This window comes from Populus alba, chromosome 16 (assembly GCF_005239225.2).
Source record: "Populus alba chromosome 16, ASM523922v2, whole genome shotgun sequence".
Classification (NCBI taxonomy): domain Eukaryota; kingdom Viridiplantae; phylum Streptophyta; class Magnoliopsida; order Malpighiales; family Salicaceae; genus Populus; species Populus alba.
Window position 1 is genome coordinate 9,781,738 of NC_133299.1, and position 22,019 is coordinate 9,803,756.

Here is a 22,019-nt window from a genome sequence, read left to right on the forward strand (position 1 = left end):
TTATTTTATCCAGAATAACCGAAATATTTCATACCGATTCAAAAAATAAAACAAAACGGAATAATTTTTCATCTCATTTCAAATCTAGCTCGATCCGTTCCGAATTTCTTGGTTAAATTTTGTCCGAAATGTTCCGGTTTCATTCTACATATTTTGTTCCGATCTTGAAAAGTCATTTAATCAAATCGAACCTGATTCAATTTAATTAATTAAATCACCATATATAAAAAGCTTTTTTTTCATTACTATTTTCAATAACAATGATATTGAAAATAATATTGAAAATTATTACTACTATTTTCATTAACAATGATATTAATTTCTTAAAAATTATATTTATCACTAATATATATGGTTTATATTCATGTTGTGTTTTTCAAGTTTATACTTTATAGGAATTTGAGAAAAACAAGAGATGCTTTGATCCTATTAGTCTTTATAACATTGACCTAGTTTTATATTTAAAATATTTGTGTTAAAATATTTTAATTTCATAATATTTTGATATTTTGTTTAAGTTGAATTATTTTAAATTAAAGATCTATTTAATCTTAGCTATTTAGAAATATTTTAAATTTTAAAATTATATTTGCTTGACATTGTGTTTGTATTGCATAATTTATAATTAATTTATCTTGAATTTGAATTATATTTATTGAATATATGCATATAGGTGTTTGTGTATGAATAATATAATCTCGGCACGGTGAAACACTTCGAAAGTGAAATATTATATTCCAATTAGAAAAACAAAACATCTATCAACGGTGTATATATTATGTTTTTCTCTTTTTTTTGTTTGTGTTTTACAATTTCTTTTCAGATTTGATTTGCAAATATATTCTTTCTCTATACAGTATACAAAGAAGATCCCTTAAATAAATATTTAAGAATTAAAAAAAATGATTAATTCTTTTTTTATTGATTCCCTTCATCATATTGACTAAGCAAATAAACAAAGAAAATAACAAATAAAAAGAAGCAGCACCAACAGCTGAGCAGGCTTTACGGGCCAGTCGGCCATCTAGCCGGTCAACAGTGCATCTCTTGCGGATTCTCCTAACCTAAACCATATATGCATTCCCAAAATTAACCCTGCTATGCCTCCACTCGTAATCTTGGTATTTACTCTTCCCTTCCTAAAAGCTCATGCACATTTTCGTTCCTCTCTCATGTATCCATCAATTCTCCACCATCGTCCGATCAACCAATCTCCATCATCACATGATAGAACAAGCATTAGGATTCTCATCACTGAACATCTGAGGTGCAGGATCAGGATAATGATGGTCCACCACATACCCCTGTTGATTCATCGCAGAATAACCTTGCTGATTATAGTTATAAGGATGATCGTAATGATTTTTGTAACTCTCCACCACTTGATTTTGACCGTCCACTCCATCAAACCAGAATGTAGATGCTGATGCCGGATATCCAAAGTACTCCATCTTGCTCACCTCCACCTTAGCACCACCACCAGCAGTTTCCTCCTTCCCTCCATCCCCTTCTTTCTTCTCAGCTTTCGCTTCTCCTCCTTTCTCCTTCTCTTTCTTCTCTACGCCATCTCCACCACCACCCTTGTCTTTCTTCTCCTCCTCCTTTTTTGGAGAAACCACTTCCACGCCTCTCTTTAGCTTCTCTTTTAGGTAAGGTGCCAAGTCCTTTACGTCCATGGTTCCCTTCACCGTTACCAGATCCTTGGCCGCGTCCACAGTAACGCCACCCACGCCTGTTTTTAATTAGCCACGTCATCCATCTGATTTTACTAGTTTGCCACCTACTTTGAATAACTAAATTTTAAAAAAGAGTCAATTACCTTTGATTTTGGAGATGATTTTCTCTATTTTTGAAATGCAGCCTTCACAGTGTAATCTTATTTTCAAAACGACGGTACTCTGCAACCACCACCACAATTTATCAAAAAACTTGTTAAATAAAAATAATAATCGACGTCTAATTATGATAGTTGCGGATTCAATACGGGGAACACCTCGAGATTAACGATTGAATTTTAGTAATTTATTTATTTACCTCTTGAGGTGGTTTTTCCGCTTCCTTTTGTTTCTCCGGTTTCTTTTCGGGTTTGTCATCGGCCTTTTTATCGCCACCGCCAGCAGCGGCACCACCATCTTTCTTTGGCTGGGGAGAGACAATCTCAACTCTCTTCTTAGTTCTCTCTTCAACCCTGGCTTTGATTTTAGCAGGGTCAACTTTCCCCATCACCGTCAGTTTGTTGCCTGCACAATCTGTCTTTACACTTTCCACACCTGAAAAAACCCACAAAAACAGTCGTTTGAGAAACCTCCAATGCCTTAATAACTAATCATCAATTAATTGTTATAAACAAATATTACCGTCTAAATGTTTAACAGCGTGTCTAATTTTCTTGGCACAGCCTTCACAATGCATGTCCATCTTGTAAACGGAAATAAACATGCCATCATCTTTCTTTACACCTGCACCAGCAGCGGGCTTCTTCTCGCCTTCAACTTTGGCACCTTCTTTCTGCTTGAAATTAAGTCAAATTAAGCCAAGAGTGAATTATAATTAAAGAACGGAAAGTGATTGAGCTATTAATGTTAACTAACCTCGGCATCCATTAGTCTTTTCTTGGTTACTGCCTCCTCGTTGTGGATTCTTGGAATTGGTTTTGAAGATGCGAAATATATAAAGAGAAGAAACGGTGGGTAGATTAGTGAATGGTTGCGAAACAATAAAACGGGTTATGTGTTTTTATGGATGGCGTGATGATCATGATCATGATGATGATGGTTTTTATGGGAACTTTTAGAGAATGAGGTCAGCCGGGGGAGAAGGAGAGAGAGGTGTATGGGCTGTGAGTTCTGTGGTTTGTGCCGCCCTGATGGACTTATAGTTGTCTATAACAGTCGTGACAATTCATCTGATGTTTGACTTGACAATGACTGGTCTGCTAAAATTACTGGAATGACCTCGTCATTTCTCTATCAGAGAGATGATGGTGTGGGCAGTTATGCCAGAGGGAATCGGTTGCTGTTACTGTGTCAGAAAAGTAGACGTATGCGGTAAGGTTCGGTAGTTGTTGTTAATTTTGTTTTTTATTTAAAATATATTAAAATAATACTTTTTTTAATTTAAAAAAAAATATTTTTAATATTAATAAATTAAAATGATATAAAAATATTTACAAAATAAATATTATAATTATTTAAAAACACGCAAAAAAGCAGTTTATATCAAAGGAGGAAATTGTAATTTCATTTTAATACCTCATTAATTGTATTTGCTATTTACCTGATTTGTTTTTACTTAATGTTAAGAATTTCAAATGACCTTTTTGTTGAATTTCTAGTAATGACCTGGGCTGTTTCTTTAATTTTAGTGAACAGGCATTTTTTATAGGCTAAGATATCCGCTTATATTGTAGGGGATAAATAATAATTTTTATTTTAAATATAAAAAAAGTATGAAATATAAATTTAAATGCTTTCTATCTATGACCGAGTCAAACCTAATAATTTTGAATTTAAAGGTTGAGTCAAACCTATTGCATGGGTCTAGTTGTGGAGTCAAACTTTACAGCATTTAGTCTGGTTTTTTGGATCTGTCATCACATCAAAATAATTAAAAATATTAATTTGAAAAAAAAAATCAATTTTTTTAAATATTTTTTTGAAACTAAAAAACAAACATGTTTTAATAGAAAATTCCAGCTCAATCTGACATGAAAAATAAATTATCATCACCAATTTGTATACAATATAAAAAAGTTACATCAATTTATTTCCTCTTTATAATATGAAAAAAAAATCAATACGATAAAATAAAAAAAATTGAAGAGGAAAAAATAAAATTGAAAATCTCTCAAAAGAAAAAAAAAATAAAAAGAAAGAAATTAATTGCTGGTATATTGGGTGTTGCTCTCATAGTGCTACTATAAAAAATATTTTATTGAAAATGATGGTGTTGCAAATATATTTCGTATTTTTAACTCAACTCATGTATTTATACATTTAAAAAAAATGTTATTGACCCGCTGCGAAGCGCGAGCCAATATGCTAGCTATTATATTATTATGTAATTGTTATTTTTTAAAATATTTTAATATATATATATATTGAGATAATATATTTTTTTTATTTTTTTTAAATGATTTTTTATGTCATCACATCAAAATAATACAAAATAATAAAAAAATATCAATTTTAATTAAAGGAAAAAATAAAAATACAAATAAAATTGTTTTTTAAGCATTTTTTAAAGGAAAAAAACAAACATGTTTTAATAAGGAAATTCAACCAAACCTGAAATAAAATAAAAAAATATCACCACCCAACTTTTGTACAATATAAAAATAGTCTCGTCAATTCATTTCCTCTTTAATGTATGAAAAAAAAATTAAATAAGAGAAAAGAAAGAAAAAATCTTAAGAGACAAAAAATTAAAATTGAAAATATCCGACTTCCCAACTAGATCCAAGATCGGTGGGTCTCGTTATAAGCCAGACTTAATAGCGTTGGGTCTAGTGGTCAAGTCAGACCTAACAATACTTTTTGACTAATAAATAGAAAAGACAACGCCTCTCGGGTGCTATAGTTTCGTTCATAATGCAAACACTCTATGTCTACAATATGATCCACAATACAATGAGTTTATGTCTACAGTACTATTTTTAAAATATTTTAATATATATATTGAGATAATATTTTTTTTATTTTTTAAAATTTATTTTTTTATATCATCACATCAAAATAATACAAAAACATAAAAAATATTAATTTGAAGTAAAGAAAAAAATTAATTTTTTAAAAGCATTTTTGAAACGCAAAACAAACATGTTTTAATAAGAAAATTCAATTCAATCTGAAATGAAAAAAAAATCATCATCCAACTTTTGTATAATATAAAAAATGTTACATAATTTATTTTCTCTTACAATATGGGAAAAAAAAATTCAAGAAGAGAAAAGAAAAAAAAATTAAAGAGGAAAAAAAATAAAATTAAAAATATCTTAAAAGGACAAAAATTAAAGGAAAAGAAATTAATTGCCAATGTATTTGTCGTTACTTTGTTATGCGTTATTCATGATGCTATTGTAGAAAATACCTTATTTGAAGATGGTGATGGTGCAAATAAAGTTAATGCTTTTAACCCAACTCAAGCATTTTGATATTTGAAAAAAAAATTATTATTGACCTATTGGGGAGTGCATGCTAATATGTTGATTATTATATTATTATATTATTACATAATTTTTATTTTTTAAAATATTTTCTTAACAAATATATTGAGATAATATTTTTTTATTTTTTAACATTTATTTTTTTTATATCATCACATCAAAATAATACACAAACATAAAAAAAAATATCAATTTTTATTAAATAAAAAATTAAGTTTTTTAAAGCATTTTTGAAACGCCAAAACAAACATGTTTTAATAAGAAAATTCAACCCAATCTCAAAAAAAAAAAATTATCATCACCCAACTTATGTAGAATATAAAAAAAATCTCATTTATTTATTTTCTCTTTACCAGTATGAAAAAAATTAAATAAAAAAAAGAAAAAAAATTTGAAGAGGCAAAAATATAAAATTGGAAATATTTGGCGGCCCAGCCAAACCTAATATTGTTAGGTCCGGCTGTCTAACCAGGCTCCGCAATATTTTTTGACTAATAAACAAAAAAAATAATGCTTTTCAGGTGCTACAGTGTCGTCCATAATACAATTTTTTTATATTTACAGTGTGGTTTATAGAATAATAAATTTATATTCACAATACATGCATAATATTTTCCCTACGAAAGTATAATATTATAAAATGATATTCTCTACTCCGCTGATGCAAAAACATTTGTAAAAATAACAATTATATCTCCAAATTTTAAAATTATATCTAGTATTGGGTAATTAATTTGATATCTTCCAATTCTAAGGGTTTTCTGTTTTCGAATAAGTCGGACTTGGCACAAAGGTCATTTTGCTGCCGTTTCAAAGCTCCTAATTATTAATACTTCTATGGTTATGATCAAAGTCTAATTTGATGGTCATATATAGGGATGAGTATTTTTAGTTCGGTCCGATTTTTATCTAAAAAAATAACCAAATTAATTTTTTTTTTAAAATCAAAATTGAAATTGAACTAAAACCAGTTCAAACCGACCAGTTTCGGTTTGGTTTGGTTCAATTAATTGAAGGGAAAAACCGGTTTAATTTTTCTGGTCTTTTTTAGGTTTTTTGTGACTTTTGATTGGGCCATTTAAAAAGCTTGTAATTGATAAAAAAAAAAAATCATTGTTTAACTTTCCTTTACTAGAATTCATCTCAAATGACAGGAAAAATATCTTTTAATTTGTATCCAGCAACTCTAATCAAAATCCAAAAAAACATTATGTAGCAAATAACATGAAAAATAATTAAGTCCTTGAAAACTATGGGCTTAACCAAGAAAACAATGCCTCTAATAAAACTAAAAATATACAATCTGCAGAAGTCCTTTGAAATTGAAATAAAACGCATTGATTGTCTTAATCCCAGCACCCACAAAAACAAAACAAACAGAAAAATGTTGCTCTTTTAATATTATTGTTAACTAAATCATATGTCTTTAACATTTTATTGCATGTATTTTCTCAGAAACCAAGTGAGAAGAAACTGTGGAGAAAAAACCAACTATTGAGGCACGCAAGCATGGACATTAAAACTGCATCTAGTTCTCTTGAATAGTTTACCTGAAAAGTTTAACAAATTAGGTTAATATAAACTAATAAAAACTAAAAAGAAGAAAAAAAAGAAGAAGAAAAAACAATTTAGAAAAGAGAATAGGCAGCGTCAAATTTCTCATCCAATTTGGAGTGACAAAGAACTCGAAACTAAAAAGTAGATATGTAGATGAGAGAGATGAAGATTTGATCAAGAGATCGAACAAGAGGGGGAGGATGAGTTTGCTAGGGTTGGAAGAAGAAACTAAAAGTAGATTTGTAAATGGAAGAGATGAAGATTTGAACGAGAGATTGAACAAGAAAGAGAAGGGTGGTGGCTAAGTTTGCTAAGATTAGAAGAAGAATCAAGAAACTACAAAGTAAATATGTAGATGGGAGAGAATAGAGATGAAGATTTGATATGTAGATGAGAGAGAATAGGGGGCTGGGTTTGCTAGGTTAGAAAAAGAGAATGAAAAGTTGAACAGTAGATAGGTTTGGAAGGTATTTATAATACCCTTTTTTTTATTTCTATTTGAATCGATTCAGTTCGGTTTATTCGGTTTCAGCCTTTTAAAACCAAACCGAACCAAATTATTTTTTAATTTTTCTAATCGATTTAATTGGTTTTTTTTTTACGGTTCAGTTTTTTCAGTTTTTTTTTTTTGATTATCTCAATTTAATCAATTTTTTTTTTTTTTTTTTTTACTTAGCCCTGGTCTCATGTAAATCCAGTCCAACTGATTTCTTAAAATATAACCAAATCTAAAAAAGGTGTGGAGCTGAGCTTTTTAGTTTTGCGCTATATATATCAGTTGCTTTGGAATCAACTGGTCATAAAGATTAAAAGTTTGCACCAAGAAAGAAATGGAAGATTAAGAGCGAGAGGAATTCATTATTTTTAGTATATGTCTATTATTGTGCTAGCTTTTATTTTCAAAAATATTTTTTTAAATTTACTTGAAAAAAACATTAAATTAATATTTTTAAGAGTTTTTTCATTGGTCATAATAAAAAGATATATTTTTAATTAAAAAATAATCTTAAAAAGCTGGGTACCAAACAAATACTTGATTTCGAATCCAACTGAAACTTGGGTGCCATTTCAAGCATGTTGCATCTGCGATAGCACACTGCCAATTGCTTCTTCCATCAAAAGTCTGGTCTAGCATGATGGCAACGAGTGTTGATGCAATAGTTGATTTATGGACCAAAATTGCAAAACTTTTAGTTATACCTTTGATTCCATTGCAAGAAAGGAGGATAAATCCTCTAGGCCACAGAAGAGGCGTACGTAAGCATCAATATAAATGCGACTCTTATTTGTCTTCGTTGGGGGCCTTATAACGAGACAATGTATAATATATATTAGAAAACAGACCAAGGACGATGATCTCATGGATGAAGGGGAAGAAAAATAACAAAGAAGGAATGAGGACCACATGCCCATATAGCCATTTAGAGTTTTTTTTAAGATTTTTTTTTTATATGTTAATATTAAAAATAAATTTAAAAAATAAAAAATATTATTAAAATATATTTTAAAACAAAAAATATTTTAAAAAATATCCATCGCAATATTAAAAACAGTGCATTACATACCGAGGGAAGAAGAAATTTTCTCGGAAATATCATGTACATAGTGACTGAAGAAAATCTCAACACCATAAGTACATGGATCTTGAAGTTATTTTTTAAGATTATTTTTCAATGGTCTTAATATGCCCATGTGAGTCTTCAAGAATACATGGATCTTGAAGATGCATGTTCGTAGCTAACAACTGGAGGTTCTTTCAAGGTATCCGGGGCTGGAAAGGTCTTTTCTTCCTTCTTCTTTTTTTGTCATAGCGATGAAGTTATACCTGCATCTCTTTTTGTATGAGAAGGCATTTAGTATATGAAATATATTAACACAAGATAGGAAAAGGTGAATTTAAATCATTATCTCATGAGCTTTTAAATATAATTTTCTTTTTTCTTTTAGTTTTTCCAAGATTCAAATCCTAAAAGTGTATATATTTTGTGGAAAAGATATAGAAAGAAAAGTAGTGTAAAGGGAATTAATACTTTGTTTTAATACTTAAATTATGATTAAAAAAGATAAGAATGAAAGGGAAAATAAATAAATTTTATTTGAATTATTTTCATCATTCTATAGTTTGGTCGTTTTTATTTCAACTCTATTTTTTCAGAAATTACAGTTTATTTCTTAGATCAATGTAACTTTTAAATTTGAATGAAACCATAAATAAATCCTTATTTATTTTTCCTTTTATATTTCGTGAATAGAGATTGATGGGAGAGGTTGTTCTTGAGACCTTAGAGATATAGAAAAAAGGTAAAAAACAAATCAATAAGACCTGCAAAAATTTGTGCATATCCAAAGGAAAATCTTTTATTTTTTGGATCCAAACTTAATTTCTCCATTTTCTTTGTTTTCATGTTTTTGCTCTATTACTTTGCTCTTTAAAAATGACCCCCAAAATCTACCAACTAAAGAAAAAGATCTATATGGGGTAGATCTACGTATAGCCAACAATAAAGAATTTATTGGTTGTGCAAATCTACAGCTTTTTTTTAGAGTTCGTTTTATACTGTAGTTATTTTTGTAATTGTGATTTAAAAAAAATTTTAATAAAAAGTGCTTTTTACGAGGTTCATTTTAAAATTTGATGTGTTTGGTTAAATTTTCGATTAAAATTATAATTGAAAGAAAATAATTTTTTGTATTTGGTTAAATATTTTTTTGTATAAAATTTGATTATAAAATTACTTAAAAAAACATATATCTATATATTTATAATAGATGCAATTTTACTTTATTATAGGAACAATCAACTATTTGCTCCTTGTGTTTGGTGCACACAATAATCTTGCCCTTGTCTTTTTAACTTACACAGATTGGCATCAAAATTAATAAAATTTTGGTTAATTAGCTCAAACTAATAATGCTACTAGAAAGGATAAAATTGCATCTTTTAAGGATATATAACGAGACCAAGGAAAAGCTCCCATGGCATACTTCCTTTTCTCTTCAACATCCCAGTGATGGGTAACCCATACGCCCTGATCAGGCAATCAAGTTTCCATTCTTGCATGGTCTCATAGTCGGCTCAGGTGCATCTTAGGTAGTGCAGTGGCATCTGAAAGCTCCCAATCTGCTCCTTTTCGTGCTGCCCATTTGGTCCATTATTGCCTCTGTTTGAGATGAGAGAAGGGAACGGAGGGGAAGGAAAATTTTGGGAAATGGGATTCCAGATCAATGGTAGTAATTTGGGAACAGAGTGGAAGGGAGCAGAGGAGACGAGCTAACGGGAATTTGGTGCAGGTAGAAGCCTTGTTTGACAGAAGAAAGGAAAGAAGAAGGGGTTGAGAAAGTTTTGTGTTAATTACAGTGTCGGTGAAAAAGAAGAGAACACGGAAAAGCAATTGTAAATTGCTTTTCAAAACCTGAGGTCCAACCTCAGTTTTTGAGTGGAACTCATATGAAATAAAACTGTGATTCATCTTAACCAAACATTTCAATATTGTTTTTATATTTATCCGCAGTCGCAGTCACAGTTGCAAACGGGCATGAATCATTGTATCTGGATAACAAAAGTTGGTTGGGGCTTCGGCATCATCATCTTGGCCTAAAAAATTAGTGGTTTTCTTGTGCTTTGGAACTTAATGAGCTTTTAGAGAAGAGCAGTAGGAGATTTGTTGGGTTTGAGTGGTGCCAAAATTGGTGCTTCAGTGTAGGAGATTTGTTAGGTTCAATATAGGAGAAAATATTGTGAATGTTAAAGCAAGTAAAGAAAATATATCAAAATATATGCTCATATTTTGTATGACTGAAAGCTAAACAAATTATAAATATGGTAAAATAATGTTCCAATTCTATTTAAACATTTTAATAATTAACAGCCGATTTCAATTGAATTTCCATAAACAATTTATTATTAGTATTATTATTTTCAAATCAAATACATAATAATTGAAAACTAAATTATTAAACTAAAAATAAAAATAAAAAGAAACATAAAATTTATAATAGTATTTAAAATTTTTGTCAAAAACTGAAGAATAATTGCATTCGGCTTAGGGCATTAGATATATTGCAACTTAAGATAGAAAAACACACAAAGCCCTACAAACTAAATTGGATAAATCAAGATATTAAGTTAATCCTGGACAAATGCAATTTTATTTCCTTTTTTATAAGAAAAATATATTTTGGTAGTGCTTGGTGTGGTGTGGATTATATTGATATATGCCATCGATTTCTAGGAAAATCATAGCAATATAACAAAAATATCGTATATGATGGACGACATAACACATATACCTTTAGTGTAAAGGGTAAGCATATGTGTTTGGTATTGCGGTAGCTATTGTGGTTGTGGTTTGAAAAAAATTGTTTTATAAAAAATACTTTTAATTGAGGTTGGTTTGAAAAAAATAGGTGTTTGGTTAAAACTGTGGTTGAAATTGAGATTAAAGAAAAAGTAGTTTAATGTGTTTGGTTAAAAATGCTTTTAAAATTGAGGTTATAAAATAATTTTAAGAAATATATATTAATATTGATGGTTTTAAATTTAAATATTGTAGATTTAATTACTCCTATTACATCATGGAATAAATAATACTTTATATAAAATATTTTTTATTATTCCATTAAACTATGTATAATTCTATTACGTACAAAATTCATCCGATAAGAACTACAGTTTTCATAATTTTTTGAGCGTGTAGTAAAATTAGATAAAATATTATCAAATATAAAATTTATATTATAGTGCGAGTGAATTTAATTCACTCTGAGGGTGTTTGGGAGTGTGGTAGCGGTTACTTTTCAAATAGCTTTTCGTGCCGAAAAGCATGCCAATAATGTTTTTTCATTTTTTAAAAATCATTTTTGACATCAGCACATCAAAACGATCCAAAAAGTACAAACCGCACTCAATTTTAGCAAAAAAAAATAAATTTGAATTTTGGTGAAAAGCCGGTTTGGCCGCAATGCCAAACGGGCACTCTATACTACTTTTTCGAGAAAAAAAAATATTGTTCACATCACAGTGCGAATGAATTTAATTCACTCTAAACTAATTTTTTTTTAAAAAAACTTTTTTAATAAAATTAACACACTGCAGAAAAAAAAAAAAAAAAAAAAAAACAACTCTGGACAAACAGTGCAAGTGAATTGCACTGTTCACGTGAACAGTGCAATTCACTCATGAACAGTGCAATTGAATTGCACTGTTCATTATTTTTTAAAGTGAACATCGCGCTAATTGCACTGTTCAATGAACAGTGCAATTAGTTGCACAGTGCGTGAAAAGCATGATTTTTTTGCTTTTCATTAACTGTGTTTTTTATGTAAAATTTACGTGGGACCCATGTACATTAAATCATTTTTTTTCATTACCAAACAGCTGCAAACTGCGTTTTAATTAAAACGCAGCCACAGCCGCAGAGCCAAACGGGCTCATAATATTGGCACTCAGATCAGAGGGAGAAATTATTGTGACCAAGGCTAAAAAGATGTTTTTATCTCAATTTATAGAGAAGAAAGTGAAAAAAAAAAATGAAGAAAGAGAGTGGAGAATCAAAATGATGTGAGAAAAGAAATGATGTGTGTCATAACCTAATGTAAGCAGTTCCCTCAAATTTATTTATTTTCGTTTAAAATTAAAAAAAAAACTAGCAACTTTAAAAAGGCAAGCTGAGAAAAGTTTCAAATGCATAAAAACTTATGTTGGAGTTTTGGACAAAATTATAGGTGTGTGAGTAAAATATAGTAAAAAGATAAGGATGTGTATGTTTGTATTTTTTATATATATGTTTTTGAATGTTCAAAATAAAAAAGACATAAAGAATTAAATGTTTTAATTGCAAAAATGTCTTCAAAAATGTTTTAATTTTTTACAACCAATGTCTTAAAAATACAAAAATAATCATATTGTGTAATATGTTCATATGAAAATTCAAAATATGTATTTTGCATGCGTTTTAGGATTTAATAACCAAATTATTAAATTCATGAGAATTTGATTAATATTTCAATAAACCATCATTTTTTTAATTCATGAGAATTAATGGTTAAAAATCCTGGTATAGAATGCTAGACCTACAAGTAAGGCTGGTACTTGAAATATTAGACTTGACCAAAAAATTCTCAGAGTTATTCTAAATATTCATCAATTTTAATTGGAAGTAGTTTTCACCGTAATACACAAATTACAAACAACTTTTCCTAAGAATTCGTTTGAATGCACAAGTCCATAATAAATTCTTAAACATCGGATTTATTCATACAAGTAAATCTCAATCCTAAACTACAAATAGACTAGAGACCAAAAAACCATCAAAACCACTATACCACAAAGCAGCCTATCTCAGGTAGGATTTGCTAGGGGTGCTAATATATTCCCTAAACACAACTAGTCCCTTACCCTCAAATCTTTGAAAAGACTAGTACACCCGAATTTCTTAGCAACCCTGAACCAAATAACTAGGTGGCGACTCCAAATGACCACTCGATGCCACGCATCCATGTGCAACAAAAGATATGTGCATTACGAAAGGTTTTCTAAACATAAGAAATCAAAGTTGATGCTTAGAAGAGATGGTTCATTCAGAATCTTTGAAGGAGTCAATGCCTACAAAGTGAATCTACAGGGTAAGTATCTTGATAGAGCTATATTTAAAGTTTTTGATATTTTTTTGTTTAATATAGGTGATGATTCAGTGTCAATTTTTTTTGAGGAGAGAGAGCATGATACAGTCCAGGCTACGACATTAAAGAATACATTAGGAGTGTCTATTAAGTCTATACTAAAGCCTAAAATGAAGTGGATCCAAGAGGAGTTCAATGGGCAAAGTCAAGAGACTTGGGTTTAAAATGTTCAAATTTGTTTGTCTAGATTTTTTGTCTACTCTTTAGGTCATATTTGAAGCTAAATGAAGATTGTGAATAAGATTCTAATTGAGTTGGAAAATATGCATCTGTACCTTTCCAACGACGTGTTTAAAGCTGAGCGTAGAATCTGCCAACAAAGTGTGAAAATAGAAAAAACATTATTTCCTTAAGAATTATAGATTTCATCCATTACAAGAACTCCTTAATGCTATTGGAAACTTATATGACAGCCTTTGACTTATTTTACAAGGATTTCATATCAAACAAAAAGAATTAATTAATCAGAAATTAATTCTTTTTTTATAAGACATCAAACTTTTGTTCAGTAAGGATTCTTCAATAATTATTTTTCTTTACTATTTTTCACTATCATATGTTGTAAAGGGCTAAAAATAAATTTAGACTATTGTTTTATTTATTTTATTATTTTTAAATTTTATTTTTATTAGTTTGATTTTTATTTAAATTTGGTGTGTGTCTGTACCATTAGCCCATTAGCATTATAGTTTTTTTATTTTATTTTCAAGAGTATAAATACTCTTTTGTAAGGATAAAATATTGACTTGATAATACTACTGCTGCTAAATTTATTTAAGTTATGTGAGAGAGATTATCGCATTCTTTGATTTTCTAACGAACTAAATTAACTTATCAAAGATTAATTGACTTTGTGACGCATTTCTTATACTTCTTGTTCACGAATTGATATTCGTAGAGTAGGGGTTCTTATTTCAATAATGTTGGTATCTTAAGACATGTTTTTATTATGTCACACTCCTATCAAACATATTTTAGCTTTTAGGGATTTGTTGTCAATCTTGTTATAGGTTATGTGACTACGTGATCATGAGGTTTATATAAAAAAGATCATAAAAGGAGATCCAATCATTGGATCATGCTCAAATTTTTATTGTTGATTCTACATATAGTTTTCTTATCGAGAATCATTTTGTCGTTCATCAGATCTCACAAAATTAGGCCTAGAAAATGTTGTTCAGGCTAATTTTATTACTTTTCTTGATTTCTCGACTTTATTATTTTATTTAAAATTTTATGTTAATTTCATTTATACTTTAGGATTCTGATTTGTTTCATAGTAAATATTTCAGGTCTTTTTAAAGATTTTGTGAATCTCTAAGAAGGCAAACATTATTAGCCTTATTTTTCAAAACATGAAATTATAAATTTAGAATTTATATATGCAATTTTTTACTCATCAAATTATGTGTTTTTTGAGTGGTTTTTGTTGTTATAACTTCTATTTGTATTAATAGGTTGAACAAATTAATTCAGGCTGATCTAAAATAATATTATGTTGAATTCTTTTTAAAAAAGGTTAAGAGTATATTATTTTTTGAAAAAAAAAAACCAAACTAATTTTTAACAACGTTAACCTGTTAATAAATTGCCAATTAAATTAAATCAGATCAACTCTAGTTTAACACAACAAATAAGAATAAAAATTAACAAAAAAAAAAAAAACACCTTACCAAACCCTGAAATTTCCCTCTTTTCCGCATCGTGTGTTGTGTTGAGCTTAAAAAGAAAAATAAAAAAGGATTCCCACTTCCCACACCTTCGCTCCCCTATTTCATCAGATCAATTCCGAAAGATCACGTCTGTTGTTTATCACCCTTCCCCCACCCCCTCCAAACTGTAACTCACCATTCTCATCACTCTCCTTTTCTTTTTATGATTGTTTTTAATTTTTGTTATTTATTTTACTATATAGATACATACATACACACATATAATCTAAATGGTTACTGGTGGGGGCCACCTAGAAGATGGAGACAGGCACCCGTCGTCGGCTGCTACTAGGGGAGGAGGAGGAGGAGCCACCACCGGGTCTTGGGTGTCTGGCCAATCGGTGTCAACTAGCGGCAGTGTGGGGTCTCCATCCAGCAGGAGCGAGCACGCCATGGCCACTCCCGCTAGTGACACCACTTTCTTAAGGTTGAACCATCTCGACATTCACGCCGCTGATGATGCTGCCACTCAAGATGCCGCAGCGTCAGTCTTCTTCTTCTTCTTCTTTTTCTCATTATCATTAGTGGTTGATTAATCACGCTTTCATGTTATAAAATATAATTTAAGAGAAGGGTTTTTATATTTACGTGTATATATTGTTAAATCATGTTGCTCTTGTTTTGATTACTGAATTTGTTACCTGTTGGTTGCTATTGTATGCCAGCCAGCCAGCCATTGTATAATAAAAAACAACAACAACAACAACAATAACTTTCTGCCTCAATTTTAGGATAGTCTTGAAATTGTGAATTTTGATTTAATTGTCCAAAAAGGGATTCGATTGCGAGGCTTAAAGTTGTTTTTATCCATGATCAGTAATAAGAAGAAAAAGAGAGGTCAACGGGCAGCTGGTGGAGCCGATAAGAGTGGTAGAGGACTTCGTCAATTTAGTATGAAAGGTGTTTGCATTCATCATTTTCTAATATGTCTCCTTTTTTACAACTTGAGAAATCATCAGCACTTGTGTATGCTTGTCTTCTCAAAGACAGGATACATTGCCATACCCGAGTTGACGTCATGATTTTACTACTGTTTTGCTTCTCTACAGTTTGTGAAAAGGTGGAATCCAAAGGAACAACCACTTACAATGAGGTCAGGTGGTTTCTTGAAGTCACTTCATTTCCTTTTCTATTCTTTTCTTTTTCTTGCATCAGGCACTTGTTTTCCAGGAAATGCCTTTTCTTATGTATAGATGACCTACTTGCAGCACTGTAAATTTCCCTTACATCAAGACGTCAAAATGTTACACATGGAGCATTGGCTATTGTTCTTGTTTTGTTTCGATAAACAATTAGCATACATATGCTCCACCTTGGTTTCCAGTAACACAGAAGTAGGTTGTTCTTAGCATATAAAATGGGATGAGAACTTAGTCATTCCCAACTGTGCTTACTGAGTGCTTCATTTATTTATATATACAAGTGACAACCTGGAACTTATTTTTACCATGTAATGGCATTAGATAGATAGATAGCATTTGAAGTATGCTGGTACTTCTGCTTTATCCCAAATGTTTTATTGAACTTTTAACATGTTACTTTTTCTAGATACTCTGGTGCTTCCATGCACCCTTTTATGGTTATCAGGTAAAGGCATATTTTTGTTGAGGTTAGTTGGGAGATTAGGTTTGAAATTCAGAGGCAATAGCACTAGAGATAGCAGGGTCTCAGCTCATTGATTGAGATCCCCAGGAACGTACTTGTTTTGTATTGGAGCTGTCAAAAGAAGTCTTCCTTTATTCTTGAATGAGGATAATATATGAACTACTCGATATTTAATGTCCTAGAATGAATGACATTGCATAGTGGTCAGAGTATTTATAAAGTTCACATTGGTCAATTGAGCGTTATGTATGAGAGAGAAGTTGAATTTTTTGTCAGATTTGTTGGCAGTACATAAAAATCTATATCAATCACCATTTCAGGGGTTGATCATGGCGTAGTTGTTGGGGGCTATGCACTCCACCACTTTGCTTTGGTTGTTGATTGGAGGGGGATGGAAGAGATGGAGTCTACATTCCCATTTAGCAGGCCATAAAGAGAATATCTGGAGATGCTGAAAGATTGTTTCTCCTTTTCACTTCCAAGTTGAATTTCAGACCTTTAAGCACTTAAAAATGTTTCCCTAGTCCTCCATGTAGACAAATTGGATTGATCATGAATTGACTTTCCTGATGATGGCAGCCAGGAACAGTTATACCTTGTCAATATCCTTCTAGATCTTTATGCAATAGTTGAATGCTTTCTTGGTGACCTGTCACGTGTGCATACAAACATTTTGTTGATTAAGAATTTGTTTTTATCTGCTTTGATTTTATTTGGCTTGCTCTGTTAAAGTTTCTGGAATAGCTTTAAGTTCTAATGTTTTGTGTACTAGAATTGATGCCTTTTCAGTTCTTTGTATATATATATATATATATATATATATATATATTTCTATGATCATCACAAGTTCCTGTACCCATATCTGAGAGTTTTAAGTAATTCGCAGGTAGCAGATGAACTTGTTGCTGAGTTTGCTGACCCTAGTAATAGTGTTTCTACGCCAGATCAGGTTATCTCTTTTGTCAACTAAATTTATTGCCCTTTTTTTGTATATATCCTTGATCTTAAGTGAAAACTTAAAAGTTGACGGCGCGGGTCCATTTTATTTTTTTGTATTAATTTCATTTGGCAGCAACAATATGATGAGAAAAACATACGGCGGAGGGTGTATGATGCTCTGAATGTACTCATGGCATTAGACATTATATCTAAGGATAAAAAGGAAATACAGTGGAAAGGTCTCCCCCGGACTAGCCTCAGTGATATTGAAGAATTAAAGGTATGTGCTTTTCTTGTGTATCAACAGAACTGACTTTTGACTTTTAAGATTTTACATGATCTTCTCCAACTCCTTGAATATTATTAGGCTGAGCGTCTTGGATTGAGAAATAGGATTGAAAAGAAAGCTGCCTATTTACAAGAACTGGAGGAACAAGTGAGAATAGCTACACTCGTATGGTTTGAATTTTAAGCTAGATACATGCGCTTAGGCATTTTCCTCTTTGCTAAACTCATTGGTGTTTTTAACTGACTTGTCTTGTCCAATCAAGTTCATGGGCCTTCAGAACCTGATACAGCGAAATGAACAACTGTACAGCTCAGGAAATGCTCCTAGTGGTGGTGTGTCATTGCCTTTTATTCTGGTTCAGGTAAAAGTTTTCCTCAATTTACTTTGGATATTTGACCATCAACTAGTTTAATTTTAAACATCTTAGACTGCAACGAAAAAAGATGTAACTTCATGGTTTTAGCTCAGCCACCCTGTTCAAAATTCAATAGGATTCTCAAAATTCTCTAGTTTGTTATTTAAGCAATAGCGTTTTAACTCTCTTATTGTCCATCCATCCTCGGGGTTAAAAGATTTATAAATGTTTTACTTTAGATGAGTTTCTCAAATCTGTAGAATGGTTCCTTTTTCAGCTGTTATTCTGTTAATATGTTTTGTTTGCACTGCAGTCACCAGTTGCTTAACTTCATCTAAAAAATTTAGTTTATGTATTGCATATTGCAGTCAGCAGATTCAGTACTCAGCAATCATTTACCTTCATCATTTAGCCAAAATTTTGATAGTTAGGTGTCTATTGGAATGAACCCAAATATTCCTCTTATTTTACCAGAACAAAAATACACCTCCCTAACTGATACTTTCCACTTCTCTTCCATGCAAATGGTGCTATGGACCTTGATCAAGCAAGTCTTCAATATCCTGATTCTTGGTGTGAAATGGATGGCTTAGTTGAATTCACAGGTAGGGATAGTACAAGTCAGGTCTAAAATTTCCACTGTATTAGAAATCCTCCTTTCAATTAAAAGTACATCATCCAGTTTGGCTTTTGTATATTTGCTGTTCACTTGTGAGATCATTAGGTTCCCTTTTTTGCACTCTTGTTTGGGAGAGTAATAGTTGGAGAATTCATTTGTTTTCTGCATTTGTGTTTCCCTCTATTTCTTCCCATGTTTCACATGCATGTAGACCTGATTGATAGGATAGGTTAGGATAAAGAGATAATGCAAGTTTTCTGCTTTCTGTAGCTGGATTTAAGCTTTATAGGATTAAACTGATATTTTGTAGGTTGTTGCAAATAGATCAGACAAGGCGTGAGGGAGACAGTATTTCTTTGCACACCTGCATGTGATAAACACTAAAATTAATTTGAGAAATCCACGCTGAATATAGTAACTGACTGGATATGGAGGAGGATGGTGGAAGGAAGAGACTTTAAATTTGTATGTTGAGAAGATTGAGAAATGCCTCCCACATTGAATAGGTTAAAGGGAGGTAACCCCTGTTTTCTATGAATAACTGTCAGTTAAAGGTTTTGCAGTTTGGAAGGTTCTTACAGATTAATGGTTTGATAATTATGAAGATTTGTGCAGTAGATTCCAGTCGCAGATGAAGGAGAGGCCAGTGTATAAAGGGAGCCATTTTTAGTGGTTAGCTGCAAGTAGGTGGCGATGGAATTTTGTTGAGGCAGAGCATGTGTGAATGCGTTCACATTTTTTATGTGAATTACACATTCTGCTCCAGAAATCTGAAAAAAGCAAAGCCTCACAATAGATAGCCATTCCTTAAAGGGTTAGGAATTGTTATTGAGGACTTGAAAATTCAAGTTCCATCCACCTTCTAGGTCCTTTTCCACTATCCTTTTGCATTGAAGATTCCCTTTTGGATTTTAGGCTTTTGTCTCGAGCTTTTCTTGTACTGCATTAATTGTTGGGTGACTGGTGGACTAGGGTTTCAAGCAACAGAGAAATTATGTTTGGCACACCAAAAAGAAACATCAAGTGATCTTGGGTATTGGTACAGTTAGCCTCCCATATGAGCAAAAATAATAATTGTCTGCATATGCTCTAGTTCACAATTAATTTTAATGAAAAAAATAATATAATATCTGTAAGTTGGAACTGTTACCTATGCATCTGAAGCCATTTTTTGAGTTTTTAAGGCAAGCTTACTGCAATGGGATGAGCTCTTGGAATTTGTAATCAGCCAAGGATAAACAGATTTATAGCATTTTCCTTACGATGTTGGAAATTTTATCTGGAAGTATGCTTTATGGTTGGAAATATTTTCTTGAATTGTACATGAATATGAAGTCACTTTTTTTTTTTTTTATCATGCCTTTTTTTTTAAAATTTTTTCCCCCCTATTGGTACCTGTAGACACGCCCTCATGCAACTGTTGAAGTGGAGATATCAGAAGATATGCAGCTCGTTCATTTTGATTTTAATAGGTAAGAATGCCCTTCAGCTCTTCAATTTTCTCCCCCGTAAAGCTAGTGAAGTTTGTTGAGTTGCTACACCATATGATTTTGAAATGGTTTAGTCAAAGCACAGCATTGTGGCAGACTGGACTTGAAATCTGCAAATAATCAAATTATTTATAAGAGATGTGAAGGGGCTTCGGATAAGTTTTCATCATTCATGCCTAAAGAGATACCACTTTCAATTAGCAACTGAGCACTTCTGGACCTTGTTATTCTCCTCGTCCCCAATCAGTGAAAGTTAAAGAGTTTTTCCATTGACAACACTTTTATTGCACTCTGTTTGCAGCACTCCTTTCGAGCTCCATGATGATAATTATGTTCTCAAGGCAATGAAGTTTTGTGAGAGACCCCAGAGTGATAAGATGGCTGCACCCAATCCAGCGGCTGACGGAGGTGAAGGTTCTAGCATGTCCATCATGTATCAACCACAAATCGGTACTTCCCCAAGGACAAACAATCCCGTTAGGCTCCCTACCTCTCCTCCTCTTCCTGGAATAATAAAAGCACGTGTTAAGCATGAGCATTGAGTCATGCTCAATCATCTGAGCCATGGGCAATAACGTCAGCTGATTCTGTATATTGTGTAAAGTAGCTTGCTGGAGATTGGCTCCTCTCGATATTATCCCCATTCACAGTTTGCCCATCTTAGGAGGAGTTGAGATTACAAAGCAGATTGGTCCATTTGCTTTGAGACTTCCATGGAACGCGTGGTTTGGTCAGGTTATCAGCCTTAGAATTCGCTTTTGTAATTTTTTAATCATTTTTCCTGTTGTTTTCTTCCCATTGTGGGAAAAATTAAGTTTAGTTTGTTAGGCTACGTAGGAGTGTCCAGGCTTACACACAATGATAGAATTAATTCAATCATCGAGAATTTAATGTTCAGTTTATGTTGCCTTGCACTTGCTTCATCCATGTTATCATTCTGTTACCCAGTTTTATTTGTATTTTAATTCAATGGCAGATATATATACCTAGAAAAGGAAGGCAAGGGCGCTTATTATGATGGAACATGCAAGAAAGTGATCTCCATTGTTTTAAACTAGTTCGAGGCCTGTCCAATTTGATTATCATCTGTTTATTTTTATTTTTTAATCAAATTTATTAATACTACTTAGATATTTGGCTTATATTGTAGTTCGGATTAAATTTTGTTTAACATAAAAATAATATTCGATCATTGCTAGCTTTTTTTTTATAGCAAAACAAAATTAATCTATTGTCATAAGATAATGATAACCTTACAAAAAAACAAATCAAAATAAATAATGAAATTTGATTTTTAATTAGCTTAATATTAAGGATAAAATTAAAAAAAAATAAAATAAAAATTATCCGAGTTAACCGAGATTAACTTGTCAAACCTACGACTTGAATCCACGATTAACACGTCAAATCCGTGATTTAGATCATAAAGATTATGATAACCTCATAGGAAGTAAAATAAAAAACGATTCAAGTCAATCCAGACTAATTTATCAAAACTGCGATTTAGGTTATGATGCTGAGATGACCCTATAGAAAATTAAATCGAAATAAATTATAAAGCACAATTCTCAATCAATTCAATATTGAAGAATAAAATTAAAAAAACAA

At 31.3% G+C, this 22,019-nt stretch overlaps 2 protein-coding genes across 3 annotated transcripts; one reads left to right on the forward strand and one right to left on the reverse strand.

Annotated features, from left to right (window-relative positions):
* Positions 1–893: 893 nt before the first annotated feature.
* LOC118035954 (heavy metal-associated isoprenylated plant protein 3) lies at positions 894–2,837 on the reverse strand. Of its 2 annotated transcripts, none has more exons than XM_073405156.1 (5): positions 2,592–2,837; positions 2,358–2,511; positions 2,035–2,270; positions 1,820–1,898; positions 894–1,732 (listed from the first exon to the last, which is right to left on the reverse strand). In XM_073405156.1, the coding sequence occupies exons 1-5, from the start codon at positions 2,601–2,603 to the stop codon at positions 1,221–1,223; spliced, it is 993 nt and encodes a 330-aa protein (XP_073261257.1). In that variant the 5' UTR covers positions 2,604–2,837; the 3' UTR covers positions 894–1,220. The 2 variants fall into 2 exon arrangements, with proteins under 2 accessions (XP_073261257.1, XP_034897519.1); XM_035041628.2 differs by having other exon boundaries at positions 2,358–2,508; positions 2,592–2,836.
* A 12,238-nt stretch (positions 2,838–15,075) lies between these two features.
* Positions 15,076–21,313, forward strand: LOC118035951 (transcription factor-like protein DPB). Its single transcript, XM_035041625.2, has 9 exons — positions 15,076–15,598; positions 15,932–16,014; positions 16,164–16,207; positions 17,606–17,668; positions 17,792–17,938; positions 18,026–18,094; positions 18,210–18,308; positions 20,323–20,393; positions 20,713–21,313. The coding sequence occupies exons 1-9, from the start codon at positions 15,345–15,347 to the stop codon at positions 20,951–20,953; spliced, it is 1,071 nt and encodes a 356-aa protein (XP_034897516.1). The 5' UTR covers positions 15,076–15,344; the 3' UTR covers positions 20,954–21,313.
* The last annotated feature ends 706 nt before the right edge of the window (positions 21,314–22,019 follow it).